This window comes from Cyprinodon tularosa, unplaced genomic scaffold, assembly GCF_016077235.1.
Source record: "Cyprinodon tularosa strain WSP-4 unplaced genomic scaffold, ASM1607723v1 ctg393, whole genome shotgun sequence".
NCBI lineage: Eukaryota > Metazoa > Chordata > Actinopteri > Cyprinodontiformes > Cyprinodontidae > Cyprinodon > Cyprinodon tularosa.
This window is the reverse complement of record NW_024039111.1, coordinates 163,477-178,378: the sequence shown is the minus strand read 5'-3', so window position 1 is coordinate 178,378 and position 14,902 is coordinate 163,477. Positions and strand designations below refer to the sequence as shown.

The 14,902-nt window shown below is 37.3% G+C and overlaps 1 protein-coding gene across 2 annotated transcripts in view; it reads left to right on the top strand.

Annotated features, from left to right (window-relative positions):
• Positions 1–346: 346 nt before the first annotated feature.
• rab28 (RAB28, member RAS oncogene family) overlaps positions 347–14,902 on the top strand; it is a 38,283-nt gene continuing 23,727 nt past the window's right edge. Inside the window, exons 1-4 of one of the 2 annotated variants that reach the window (XM_038297660.1) lie at positions 347–761; positions 8,367–8,463; positions 11,775–11,863; positions 14,478–14,607. In XM_038297660.1, coding sequence (XP_038153588.1) covers positions 687–761; positions 8,367–8,463; positions 11,775–11,863; positions 14,478–14,607 — 391 coding nt within the window. In that variant the 5' untranslated portion in view covers positions 347–686. The remainder of the gene's footprint in view (positions 762–8,366; positions 8,464–11,774; positions 11,864–14,477; positions 14,608–14,902) is intronic. The other variant, XM_038297662.1, reaches the window with a different exon arrangement.

Here is a 14,902-nt window from a genome sequence, read left to right as displayed (position 1 = left end):
AGTAGTTTGTCATACTGAAAGAGCAAACAATGGTTTGAAACAGAGAGATGATTGTAAATGGTGTGTTAAAAATGCTAATTAGGTTAGGGTGGTTTAATTTGGTTCGATTATTGTTTATTACTGCACAAACATTTCATAAAACATGCAGAGACATCAGCTGAAAATGTTTGGTTTATGTAATTCTGGCAATAATGAACATCTAAGCAACGTAAAAAACGCGCACACCACTTTTCTTCCTATGAGGTTGGCTCGCCTTTTCCCAATTTCACTACTTCACTTCGTCTTCTGTTATCATGGCAACGACAGAACGTCACGCGCACGCAGCCACACACAGCACCAGGTGGACCGCACGCGCCGGGGATTCTATTTCCGGTTCGAACAGTTTCCTGCGAACACACAGGCTTCATGGAGATTCTAACCGTGTTTACAGACTGACATGCCAAGCCGTGGCTCCGAGGCTGTTTTTCCTTTCGTGTTTTTTTTCTCAGCAGAGAGACGATAACGGCTGCGGCTCGTTAGTGGGTCATACCGAAGGGAGAGCAGCTGAAGCCTGCCTTTATTGAGTCAAAATGGCGTCTGGTTCTCCACTCAGTTCGGCTTTAATCCATCTGTGATTACTCCGACAGCAACCTGTAACTGGTTACCGAGCGTTTTGGATTCAGGCAGGTTGAAGCACACGCGTTGTCATGTCGGACTCGGAGGAGGACAGCCAGGACAAGCAGCTTAAAATAGTGGTGGTTGGAGATGGAGCATGTGGGAAGGTAAACCCCAAATACACAAGAGACTTAATCAAGATTTATCGTTAGAAATTAGGGCTGGGAGTTGTATCGTCACACCGACATAATGTTTTACATCGTTTACTCTTTGCAAATAGCAACAAACTCGCGCTTCTGCTGACGCTGCTGCTCTCGCCTGGTCGCCATGGAGACCGACGCTAACCTAGCTTAACTGGCTAAAACGATCACGCTCGTTTAATCGGCCTACTTGTAAATATCAGTTTTATTCAGTTGTGAGATAGTAATCGGATACATCAGATAAATATAGTTACCAATAAACTGCGAAATAAATGCAGATAAATGTGCTGATTCACATTTGGTCCATGTTTTGTAGCACGTGCGAGCAAAGAACAATGTCATTGTTTGCTAATTAATTTCAAATGATCAGTGTGCCTAAAAATGGTCATCCATACAGCATGTAAATATGGTAAATTTGGCCTAATTTAACTTTATAACCTTTTGCAGACTGATGGCATAACATTTAGACTATGAAGAATGAGTGGATAAATGATAAAAATAACAAAACAATGATAAAAGGAGAAATGTCAAAAACAGAATATCAAAGCAAAAATATATATTCAGCGAGTTTTGAATGCTGTCTAAATGTCATTTTGGGTTCTCAAAGAAGAGCCCTAAAGGGTAGTTTTAACTAAACAATTTCAGGATTAGTATTCTTGGATTGACAGCATCCACCTTAGCTCTATGTCTAAATGGCATTATGCCATCATCTTTTTTTTTTTTTTTTTTTAACCTCCAGTTCTCTCTTTGATAGAAAAATGCTTTAATATAGCTGGACAGACCTATTTAAAATTCTAAAAAAAACCCAACAAAAACTGTCTGCATTGAATAACATTCAAAACCTCCAGATTTTCCTATATATAACAATGTTTATAAGACATGTTCTCTTTTAGCTTAGTAGACATGTAATCTACTCATACCTTTCTGGGAATCAATTTTAACATTAAATCTTCAAAGTTTAATTTGAAAAACAAATCTTTGTTGTATATAACCGCTAAAAGTTTAATTTTGTTTGTAATTCAGTTCAACTTAAAATACTCTATTGATTCCAAGGGAAATTAAGTTTCAGCATGAGCTAATTTCCCCTTTATTGATTCCCTTTTTTAAATTCAATGTAGATTGCCATAATATCTTATAACATTAGTGTTGTATATAGAACTATACTACCCAATAGCATAAAGGAAATAATCAGAAAGTAAATCAGTGGGACGAGATGTAGACAACCTTGATAATGACAGTGAACTCCAACATAAACATTTGCACTTCTCAAAAACTATTAGGATTTGGATTGTTTTTGATGTTGGAACATGTGTTGTGTGCAGAAAATTTGCATTATAACTTCAAAATATGAATTAATACAGCCCATTTGCACAACTGACTTAATCTGTTATTCCCGAGGTAGTCGATGTGCTAATTGCTATTTTTTTTTTAATCTTTAAGAAAGTCTTGGAAATACTTTCCATTGTTCCTTCAGTTGATATCACATATAATTGTGATAAAATGTAAGGTCAGTGAAGCTAATCTCTGTTTTTTTTTGGATAAGGATTTCTTATCACCTGTACAATAACTGCAGAGGAAAAAATGTGCTGTCTAATCTCCAACATTCACATGATGTAAAGAAGGTCTCATGTTTAAAAAAAATAAATGAATAAAAAGAACAAAACTTTGTTTCTTGTAATAACCCCGATTTACTGAAAGCTAGTCAGCTTATGCAGTAGAGGAAACATCTTTATTACCTCTAGACTACAAAAGCTGTGGAAAATAAAGTAGTAAACCTACATCAAAATGATCAAAATATCATTATGAAAAACTCAAACTGTCTTTTAAGATACTAAATCTAATTTCTGTTTCAGGTTGCTCAGTTATGTGAGTCGCACAAAAATATGTTTCGGGTAACAGGTTTAAAGGAGTCATAAGTTTTACTTATAGGCTTTTTGAAATGTACCTCTTTTGAAATGCATGTTTCATCACTTTTAGTCTCATTTGGACACCTTTTCAGACCCCTTTTTTGTGAGGGTACGAAGGAGAATTTGACTTGTGTCAATATGTGTGTATGTGGATGTAGTGTTAGAAACATTAGCAGTTTGCCATAGTTCGTCTACCATTGTTTCCTTGTCTCCTACACAATAGCTAAAAATAGCAACATTCGCTGACTGTAGGTGAGTCCCCGATTGTTGGAATCACCAATTTTGGTGGAACAGAGATGGGAATGGTCGTAGGAAGGCAGGGTAATGTTAACATCCTTCCACCATAGTGTAAATAAAGGAGTTTAACCAGAATTGCATCTTGTGGAGAGCCTGTGTGGTTATCAGATCTGCTCAGGCCCTGCGCATGCTAGTGACGTTACACTATGATTGGCTGAAAGTTTCCACAATGACTTAAAACACTGTGGTTGCCTGGACAAAGATCATAACATAATACAGCATCCATGTGCTGAGTGGGGAGCATTTGTAGTGTTAGCATGTCTAATGACCGATGAAGTTTTACCTGACGGATAACAAAACTAAAAAAGTCTGTTTATGGTGAACAAAGTAACTTCAAGACCATGATATAAAGGGGGAGAGCAGGGAAGCGCTGTGGCTAGCTGTGCTCAGTAGCTAACCGGTTAGCATCTTTTAGCTCGGTCAGTTACCCACAGAAAGCTACGCGACTTTTTAACTTTGTGTCAACAACCGTTCAAGTTCCACAAACTAGAATAAAAGTTGTTTTCTTTGTCTAAAATCTCCAGTCAGTTTTTTAAGATGTTCTATGAACTGCCCTCAGCTCTTAATTAAAAGAAGCACTGAGACTTTTTGTGTCACATTCTTAAATGTCAGACCTCAGTCTGTCTTAGAACACAGTACTTGCCTTCAAGACTGAGAATGATTGTATTCTACTTTCAACTACTTTAGGTCACCAAAGAAAGGTAAAATAATAGCAAATATAGGTACGGTAAAAGTAAGTTGAGACTCCAGAAGAGATTTTATTCTTAAGAAACTGGTGCAATACAGTTGGTCTGAGTGGGGTTGCCATATAGTGACATCATCAGCAGGGGCAGGGACCCGAGCAAATCTGACCACCCGACCAGGTTTGGTACCTACAGTACATCTGCTCTTGTTGGGTTTTCTGGTTTGAACATTGAGTACTGGTGCAAAGAGCCGAGCAACTTACACAATCCAGCACACACATTTTAACAGGGAAACATCAGATTTCCAGGTGTCAGTACAGATTAATCTAGCAGTATTACTAGCTCAAATTGATAACGTTGGTAATAAAGTTTGTTTAGGAAAATTAACATTACTTTTGCATAAATTAATTTGCATAAAATAAGTTAAGGAAAAAATAGGGTAAAAAGTGTGGCAAAATGTATTATTACCCTAAAAAATAATTTCATGGTTAATTCAGTAAATTTTTTTTACATTATACCAACCATCCTCCAAACCAACAATATAACATCACTGATTGTAGCAAGAGTTTCAGAATAAGTAACATGTAATATTTATATATAATGCACATTTGGTAGCCTTGGCTGTTAATCTGTTGCTAAAAAAACTCAGAAGTTTTCCCTGCCATTATTCCATATTATTCCATAAGTACACTAGAACAGGGGTTCTCAAACTTTTCAGATTTGACACCAGAAATAAAAGTACTGCACACTAGTGATCCACTTAAAATACACATAATTACTTTACTCTATTTATATACAAATGTAGAGTGAAGTAATTCTATTCATCTTTACATACGTTTGTTTTCTAAAATGACATTTATTCCATCGTTTTTTAGCTAATTTGTAATGATTCAGTTGGAAATCAAATTATTGTGCATTGTGTGATTTCATGGTATTTTTACTGTAATATTTAATAATATCTACATATGAATTTGTTTAGTGTTGCACTTACATTTATGTATTTCACGACACATGTTGGCCCTCCATATAATTCAGCATCACAATGATCTTGTGACCCCCCCCAACTGACTTGAGGAACTTCGCACTAGAGGATAGTAAATGATTTGCCTCTGGTTCAAAAATTCAACAATCATTCAAAAATCTTGTTAACAAATATTTTTATGACTTAATTAATCAATAAATTCTGTTTCGATGTTTGGTTTTTTAGAGAGATTTATCTCTTGCTAGAGATGGAATTGATACCAATTATTTATTTCTCAGCTTTATTGATCTCCCATGTCTTTAAGGTCAATATTGCTTTTTCTTGAAAAATGTACATGATCAAAGAGAAAAAAAAAAAAACAGATCAAATGTTACTCAAGTCCTGCTTTAAATAGAAAAAGAAAACTTGAGTAGCAAATCAAAGAAAGCCTTAAAAATGGAGGGCAAATGTAGGAAGAGCGACGTGTGCTTCAAGTGTTCTGAAGGCATAGATGAATGGGCTAATGCTGAGAAAAAAAAAGCTAGTATTGGCCGGTCGGTGTATAGGTTTACCCCTCAGAAACGCTTTCCATCAGCAGATCTCTGGGCAAATGTATTTGCAAGCCTCATATGCATATGGCACTAGGGAGGGGCCTCAGTTAAGAAAATGTTTGTCGCGTCAGGCTTTTGTTTTTACAAGTTCAGACAACACTTGGCTGCTAACATCCAAAGTTTTATTTTTTTCACATTGCTTAGGTTTTTTACTTTGAACGCATACAATTGTTCACAGTGTTATGTTCCGTTTAGCTTCACCAATGCTACACAGATTTATTTTTGAGTCTGGAAAAAAAGGCAGAGCCTAGATTAACTACAGGGGATTCTCTCTTTTTCTTTTCCTTGTTAAATTAAACAATCATTTGCAGTAAAGCGAGGAGGTTGCCATGACAATTCAGCCACATTTCTTCTTCGCTGCATCTTGAATCCCCCACTGAATGTGATTTTCAGACGGGCTTGTCAAGTGCTTTTTTAGCCACACATCCCCTTTTTGTAACTAATCTCCTCCTCCTTTAGAAGGTAGAAAATGAATGGTGCTGTAATAGCAAGACTTGTAGAGAAAAATGAGCGTTCTCATTCCAGAAAGTCGACGTTTTCTTTTGGGCAGTGCTGCGTTCACTTTGACTCTCGCACACACACTCAACTCCTTGTAGATACGCTACATTAATAACCCCCGCTCGCAGTCCTCCCAGGTGTCAGCTCGTCTCTGTCTCAATGACTTACCTGCTTGTCTTTTGGACAGAAAACAGCAGCCCTACCCCCCCATTTTGACTAGGCACCCCTGACTGACATCTTGAATGCCGTTTCCCCCCTTATTAATGTCAATTTGCTGAGCAAATTGCAATCGGATCAGTTTTTCTTGGACAGCGTTTTCAGTGGTATTTCAGCTTGCGGTTTGTTGTCCATTCAGAATACAGGGAGATGTGGGGAGACTTGTGCACCTTAGTGAGATGTTTTTAAAATCTGGAGTCTCACATTTAGCCAGACTCTTAAGACGCTGGGCTGAAATTACACACTGCTCTATTTCTTAACCTGAGGTAGAAGACTCAGTATTTCCTTAATATTTGCTGCTTTGTTTTTTGCCGTATTTGCCGTGACCAATAAGACAAAAAGGACCATAAGATATAGAGTTGATACAATAATAGATTGATAAGCTGTAAGCTAGACAACATTTTTATCTCTTGTAAATTTTCTGAGATAAAATAGAGACACTTTTGTTGTATCACAGGAATATTTTGTCAGTGTGCCATGTTTTTTTTTTTTTCCGCTTTTCCGAGTTTCTGCCCCCATTTTCCCGGCACTCGTATCATTGGTGACCCTGTGCTGTTCTGAGTGTCAGAATTACGCCAATCATTACATTTACTGGTTTGTTCCAGCTGAAGCGTAGAGAAAAAGAACCGTGTTGAAGGAAGAGAGGCGAGCTACTGCAGTGCCAGGAGAAACGGCCAACAGGCCCGACGCGAGCATGTGGAATGCATTTCTGCAGTCCAGGCTTGTTAGTTTTATGTTGTCAGTGATTGTTTGAGCTACTTAAACGACTGATTTTCTCCTTGTTACGTCAGTCATCCCTAGTAATTTCTCCTTTACACTTGAGACTGTGACATGCTCTCCTCCGCATGATAAAAAAAAAAAAAAAAAGCAAATGAGCAAATTAGAAAGAAATATGTGAATAAATATCTTAGACTTATTGGAATATTACAGGTGAAACGTCAGTGTGGACTAAATGTTAGGAGTTTAACTAGAGATGCCCTGATCTGTTTTTTCCTGGCTGATTCTAAATTCCACCTTATTTTAAAGTCCTGCCGATTCCAGTATTTTATGAGTAACATACAAAAGAACATTGATTTGCACTAAATCCTGTTGGTTGATGTGTTTAAGGACTCAGTGGTTGGAGTTCCTGATTTTATTTGTGTATTAAATAGATTAGGATTTCTAAAAATGTATTTGTTTAAGGGAATTTAATGATAGATTTGAATTAGCTCGCTGGTCAGTTGATTGATACGTCTCTAACTTCAACTGAAGAGACAAATTTGCAGATGTAGAAAAGCCAAGCACATTTCTATTTATCTAAAAAGCTTCCCTAAGCCATCCTAAGAGGTTATCCTATTTACTTTATATTACACTGCCTCTAACTTCATTAATCTGAAAGACACACTAGAATATTTGCAAGACCATTAGACTAAATCTAAAGCCTTTAAGCGGGAAAGGGCGAAGGCTTAGCTGAAAGCTTAGCGAACTGAAAGAAAGAGTCTCATGTTAAATCCCTTTCCCGGCAGTGATTGTCAGAAATCACATTAAAATTCAGCTGCTGACACTCATGAACACTGAGGGAATCCTACTGCTTCACTTCTCTGCGGTGTTTATGTAAGCACACTGCTCTAAAGATAGCTGATAGACATTCACCTCTGATTTTTTTTTTCTCTCCTAAAGCTCATCCATCAAAATGAATTACAGCTGGCATGTACTAACTGCGCTATGAATTCCCACGGATTTTAGGAGAGCCCCTAACATGCTATATACCCCCCCTTTCTCAAACAGGACAATGACAGTGATGGAAGTCTAATCATTTTGGGCAATTATTAGCTCGTCAGTCCAGCGACACGTCACATTTTCTGGCACCTGTTTTTGTCATTTACTGTGATTTGGACTGTCACTCCCACAGTTCAGGAGGCAGAAAAATACGTCAGTGACCCTTTAAATCTATCGGTTTTTGACAGATTTGAAGGATGAACATTAGGTCTTGCAGCACAGTCATTGCAGGATACATTTCTAATTAATTATGGCCGCATGGCTTCCTGGAAAAGAGCCACAGAGAATTGTAGTCTTCTTGTATTCTATGGATATTTTAAAACGCAATAATTCCTAAAAAAATAACAGCCTGCCGTTTCATCAGCGGGACAAAATATCACCATCTCAGGAAGTTCTTAAATATTCAGTTTATTTTCACTGGGAAGTTATCACCACATGTCCCTTTTCACCCTGTGCCACGCTTTGATGCATAGACATAAAATTAAACAAATCACATGCTCTGGATAAAGACTTCTCCTCTATCCTTAAATCATTCTTTGAAGCCATAACTGTTTGGAGGGGAATATTTTGAATCCTTTTGATAACAGGAGAGATGTCTGGCACTAACTCTCTATGTCTATTCTTTTGTCGTTCTGTTTCAGACATCACTCGCCACTAGATTTGCACAGGAGGCCTTTGGGAAGCAGTACAAACAAACTATCGGCCTGGATTTCTTTCTGAAGAGAATAAGCCTTCCAGGTGAGACACCTTCATAATCTTTAGGGAGCACGTCTCATTTCCAGACACTGCACAGACATGTGTTGCACAACTGGCTGACTTCAGGGTTGAGCAAAACGCAGAGGACGAGCATTGTAGCGTTTGTATTTACTTTGGATAAGCTCAACTTTAATAGAAACACTGATGACACAAAGATGCCGGTTGTTCCCCATCAGTCTCTGTCACTTATTTCTTCTCTCTTTTCATTATGAGGCAGAGCTTTTCATTAACGTTCTTTCGGGAGCTGAATGTGACTTTTCTGCTAGTTCCTCATTGTCCAGTGTCTGCCATTTCTCAGCCTTATTCACTCTGAAAGCTCTCCTCTTTTGAGCAAACGGCATATTTCTTTCTGCACTCCACAACCCCAGTGAGCAGATTTATGCCCAAATTTTTGAACACAGTATAAATTAAAATATAGTTTTCATATAATTCTAAAATATAGTTGATATTTGTTAATTGCTTTTTGTTTCTGTTTAACAAACTAAAGTGGAAGTTTTCTCTGCATTTTCCTCACTTCTTAAAAACAAATTGATTGAGAGACCACCTCCTATTTTAACTCTTCTTTCTTAAATTGGGGATTTTCTGTGTTTTAAATGGCTTTTATTTATCCTTGGCCAAAACTTAAGATCCAGAAATCTGCAAAGTGGCTCCATTCTTTCATTACTAATAAAACAACATCAAGCGAGGGCAAATTAAGTGCTAAAAGTAAAAGTCATGCTGATTCGTGAGTTGGCAGAAGGGATTCTGTTTTGATTTTGTGTCCGTTTCAGCTCACGAGGCTTAGGAGAACTAAACCCCCAAAAATGTTGTGGTGAAGTCTGGCTGAAAAGAGCCAACTAAAAGCATAGCCTGGGCTCAGCTCCTTAACATGAATATGAACAAATGCTGTTAATTGTATGACCTCTACTCTCTATTCAGTTTCCCTTTTTTTCTTTTTAAAAACTCAGTGTCCTTCCAGCTTTAAACTGTTGGGTCCTCTTTAATATAGATTTCATACATCTGTATCACTAGGGCGGCAACAAAGCTGGATTCAACACCCCAGTTGTTAAATGGCCCATTTTCTGGGGAATTGGGTGTTGATGAGCTGATGAAGAGGAGAGCGGCTCCTCAAGCTGGGTGGTCCCAAATTTAGTATGGACCCCCTTGGATCGGAGAAATTGTGCGGGGCTCTATTGGCTGTAAGGGCCTTTTGCTGCAGGGGGGAGAGTAGCGTATAGCCAGCGCTGGCCCCTCTCCCCATGAAGGCCCAGCTTGTCAAACTTAATGTACATTTTCCAACGCAGGCAGAGGTGGGGCGAGGCCGACTGGCTCACAACAACCTCCTCTGTGTGTGCTTTTTATAACAATACCTCTTCCAGATGTCCCTGCCAAAGCCGTGAGGTACAGGCTGTGTAGGGGACTGACAGGAGCTGAAATCTACTTGATAAAGTCTGTCAGACCTATTGGGTATTTTTCTTCACATCAAATCCAATAAAGGATGGTGATATTAGCTACATGTTTTCTGTTTGACGTTACTAACAGCTATGGATCGACTGTCAACGGGTGATTTATTGTTCAGATAGGGAAAAATCAGATTTTCTTTCTATAAAAACCTTTAAAACCAGGAGCTCCCCCCATTTTTAGACTATAAAGGTATTAAACAGCAGGGTATGCCTTTCTTGCTCTCTTTTTTCCCCACTTTGTTAAAACTCTTTGATTTATGAACAAATACAAAATTGTGATTCTCTTTATTTTTAACCATAATCAAACAATTAACATAAGTTTCTTCTATTTAATGTGCTATTGTTCCATAAAAAAATGCAATCAGCAGATCAGACCAGAAAGATGAACAAAAATAATGAACATCAGAAACCAGATCGGTGAAAGTCTAGTTTTAGTATTTCTCACCGTTGCATATTGTGCTTCTTGCTGTACTTATGCAAACACACACCAGCTCTGTCGAGTCAGCATGAATCTTTTTTAAACACAAATAAAGCTGGTGTCTGAGCATGCTGGGTGGGTGGGGATGGCTCTTTATGACACACAAAAAAAGCCGTAATTCATGCCTTTCTGGCCGTAACCTGACATTGACAGTGTATAGTCTAGATGAAGCGACTGTGAACCTTGATGTTTCCGTCCTTTTATTTAAAAGGAGGACTTTTAAAGGGGGTCCATAGCATGCGCCCCCATCTCATCAGCGCTGCAGGGCCAGCGCAGCGCCTTCATCGCTCAAATATAAACTCTCCACTGTCCGGACCTCCCTCTTCTTTTTCTAAGTCCTTTTCCAATGGAAGAAAATATTTATTTGGTTTCTAGTCTTTCTCTCACTTCCCGTGATTCAGCTCTTCTTTTCTCTTTCCACAGGCATAAGCAGAACAGTCTTCCCATTTCTTTAATATTGCGTTTAATTATTGTGACTTTCCTCAACTGTGCATAATTCTCCTCACTTTACCGTCTTGGCAGGAGATGGTGCAACACAAACAACGTTTCCCGGGCAAATATAAAGTCATTTTCTTACAACTAGTGTATTGAGACTTTGAAAATTAGAGGGTAGGCGAACATATTCATCCCCTTGATCTGATAGTTTAAGAGCCCTTTGCATGAAAGAGTAATTATGGCTTTTTTATATATTAAAAATTCAAATATAACAAAAAAAAAATGCTTGTTTGGAAAGTCCAGGCTGTGGTTAGAGTTGATCCATTATTTCCACAGAATTATGATGTTTAAGGAAAAAGAATCCTGGAAAGAAATCTTTAAATGACAGACATGTCATATTTTGTCCCTTTCTGTTTTTGTTTGATCATATTAGCTGACAGAGGATTAAAGGAACACATAACTCTTAAATCAAACATTGATTTTTAAAAAGTAATGGAGCAATTAGTGTTTGCCTAACCGATGCAGATTTCAAGTTTTCTTTTACTTCTGTCCATCCAATTTCAACTTTTTATTCTAAGGAGTGGAATGAACATGATAAAAGTATTTTGTTCCTTTTTTTCAGAAGTAAAAATAAAGAATAAAGAATAAATAAAGAAACTGAAAATGAAGGAATAGCAGAATTATTAATCAAAGTCTCTTTAATCTGACTTATTAGATAAAAAAATGCAGCAGAGTACATATTTTTTGATGTGTTATATACACTAAAATGGTGAAATATCTTAATTTAATTGAATGTCATGAACGGAATAAAAATCCAGATTTTTGAACATTTAAGCCACTAACTCTTATTTATTTGGAATATTAGATGGTGCATTTTTAGTACATGTGGTCATGTTGATTTCATTATTTTTTATTTCTGTGTCATATTTTTATTCCAGGTAACTTGAATGTGACTCTTCAGGTGTGGGACATTGGAGGCCAAACATTAGGGGGGAAAATGCTGGATAAATATGTATATGGAGCCCATGTAAGTACACACTAGCTGACTCTGGTTATGTTACTGATTTTATTCTACCTCCAAACTGCAAAAATATGCATATTTTCTTTAAATCACTTGTAATAAGAGAAAAACATAAGTGTTTTTATAGAAACCAAAAAAAAAGCCAACGTATTCCTAGTTTCCAGATCTTGAAACCTGTGCAGCAGAAAATCAGATCTATCACTTTAATGCTCCGTTGCTCCCTTTATCCTTCCATTGGCTGCCTTGTCATGTTAGAGCCGACTTTAAGATCCTGTTGCTCACCTACAAGCCTTTAAATCGTCTGCTGCCCTATTACCCCTCGAAACTTCAGCACTTATATGTCCCTCCTCAAGCGTTTAGATCTCAAGGAACATGCCTTTTTAAAATCACTAAAGCACGAAGAAACATTGTCGGTGAGTGCGCCTTCTCTTTTCGTGCTTCTTTCCTGTGGAACGACCCTCCTCTGCGCATCCGGCCGGTGGATTCTGTGCAGGTTTTTATTGCTCATTTTAAGACCCACTTGTTTACTCTGTCCTATTTTTCCTAAATTCTGCTTTTTGCTTATTTGTTTATTATCTGTATTGTTCTAAATTCCCTCTTATTTTCTTGTACTGTTCAGCCCCTTTTATAAAAGTATTTTATAATACAGTCATTATTGTTAAAGATATTTAACAATTTAAAAGTAAAAAATGTAATAAGAATAGAAGCTCAAAATTATAATTTTCCTACTTAATGTTTTAATAGTTTATGTCAAACCAAAATATGCTTTTTTTTTTAACCAGGAAGAATATTTTGAAATGCTAGACTTTGTTATTCTGCTCCTGTGATAATTATACAAATTGAAAAGTGAAAACAGCAATGTCTGTTATTGATCTCTGCAAGCTTCGAACATCTCCAGACTTATTTGCATGTCTGTGAATGCAACCGATTCCCAGTTGCATTTAGACTTTTACTTGGCCACAGAATTAGGTCTTAAATATTCCATGCTGTGTGTTTTGCAATGACAGGAATTCTTCTGGGATTCTCTTGTATTTAGTTTACCCATCAAATTGGAGCAGATGTTTCAGTTATTACTGAAGAGATTCTAAGGAGATTAGAGAATAGCTGGATTTAATCCAAGTTCGAAATATCTCCTGGTTTCATATCAGGTGAGCTCTGAATCACATTTCCAGGGGTATATATTCTTTTGCAAGGATCTGTATCTATTGAAAGAGTAAACAGAATTGCAATTATTAAAGATACTGCTGCTTGTAGCATCAAGTAGGAGGATCAATTTACTCTGACAGCTGAGCTGTGTCCCTATTAATACTCTGAATGTACAAAATGTGTTCCTATATAAATAGTGATGGACCAAAAGATCATGATTAATGGCCCCTAATTTCCTTAATTTGAATTTCTTTTTAATAAACTTTACATTTCAGAGCACTACCTCATGTGCAGATAAAAAAGCTTGTGTTATTTCTTCAATAAGACATCAAAGGTGTATTATGACCTTATAATCTGTATTGGCCAAAACTGCATCTGCAGGTCAGACTTTTTAAAGATTGTGATTGTTTAGAAAACTGCAGTAAGTGCACCCTTTGAATACAAGCAATCAAAATGTGTGACTTTCCATCTAAATAGTCTAGATAAGAAAACAAGAATGGTTATCCTGCTTTAAAGTGAATCCTTGCCTGCATTTTTCAAAGCATACTGAAAGTTTAATCATCAATCCTTCTTAAATCTTTGCCAATTTATAACACTTTGCTTACTTTGAGTTTTCTCATCAATGTAGCATAAAGCTTAACACCAACGGTTTGACCCAAATCTCTTGTAATCAATCATGGGTGTTCAGAAAGGCTCTGACTAATTGTTGGAGGTCTAAGCTGTCGTCACCAACACTGCCTGTTGTGACAGTGCATGTCAGTTGAACAAAAAGCAACAAAAGGCTTTTCAGCCATGTTGCATCATGCTGTAAAAGGAGAGTTGTTTTCTTCTGCATTCTCTGCTTTGCCATCTTTGCTTTAAGGAAAGTAAAAGTTTTAGTACTGTTAACGAGCTGAGCTCCATCAGTGTTTTATATCTCGATTTAAGTTTTCAAGTTTTCTGCTTGTTTACTTTGTGATTTATTCTTATGTTTATGTAAATAGCTCCTCCTGACCCCACTGTTTGCTCCAGCATGAGTCTGCTTTTGCTGCGGGACTCTTTCCTCACTATTCTGGATTACTGGGGGTGGAGAAAAGCTGTCTCCAAGCAGACAGGCTACATTCATTAGCTCAGAGTAGATAACCTAAGTTGACCTCAGCGAATTTGAATTATGGATGACAAATTATAAAGGTATTCGTGCACAAATTCATATTTTCATTTAAGATGAGGTCCACATGGATGCCTGCAATCCTGTGCAAATAGTATTAGTGGTTGGGTTGTTAACTTTTAGCTGAGTCAGTTTGTCCCCATCACTGTGAGTCTATCATTCACAGTAAAAAGAGAAGCAGTGCCACCTACTGTTTCCATTTTTACTTGATAGCTGTCAGTAATCTGAGTCAGATAAAGTTCAACAAAACCTGTCATTCCCCCCCCTTTTTGGGGACATTTATTACACCATCAACTGATAATCTTATAGTTTCCTTTTCTACTACAGGGGGTCCTTCTAGTATACGACATTACAAACTACCAGAGCTTTGAGAACCTGGAGGATTGGTTCAACTTGGTAAAGAAAGCCAACGAGGAATCTGATATCCAGCCCGTTGTTTTCTTGGTGGGCAATAAAAGTAAGTATAACAATCAAGAACACACACACACACACACACACATTGCCTTGAAAAATTATTTAGATCTCTATGGAACTTTCCGCGTGTTTTTGTGTTGCAACCAAAAAACATGGGGCTTAAGGAAAAAATATATTTCTTTTATCTTCTCCCCTTTACTTTTAAACCCCTAAATAAAAAAATAGAGAAAAGTAAATTATTTGAAGGCTTTAGATTTTCCTGGAGAACTTTAATTAAATATCAGCCTCATAAAGACCAAACTGCTTAGAGTTGTTTACAGAGTACTCCTGTGGGAAAA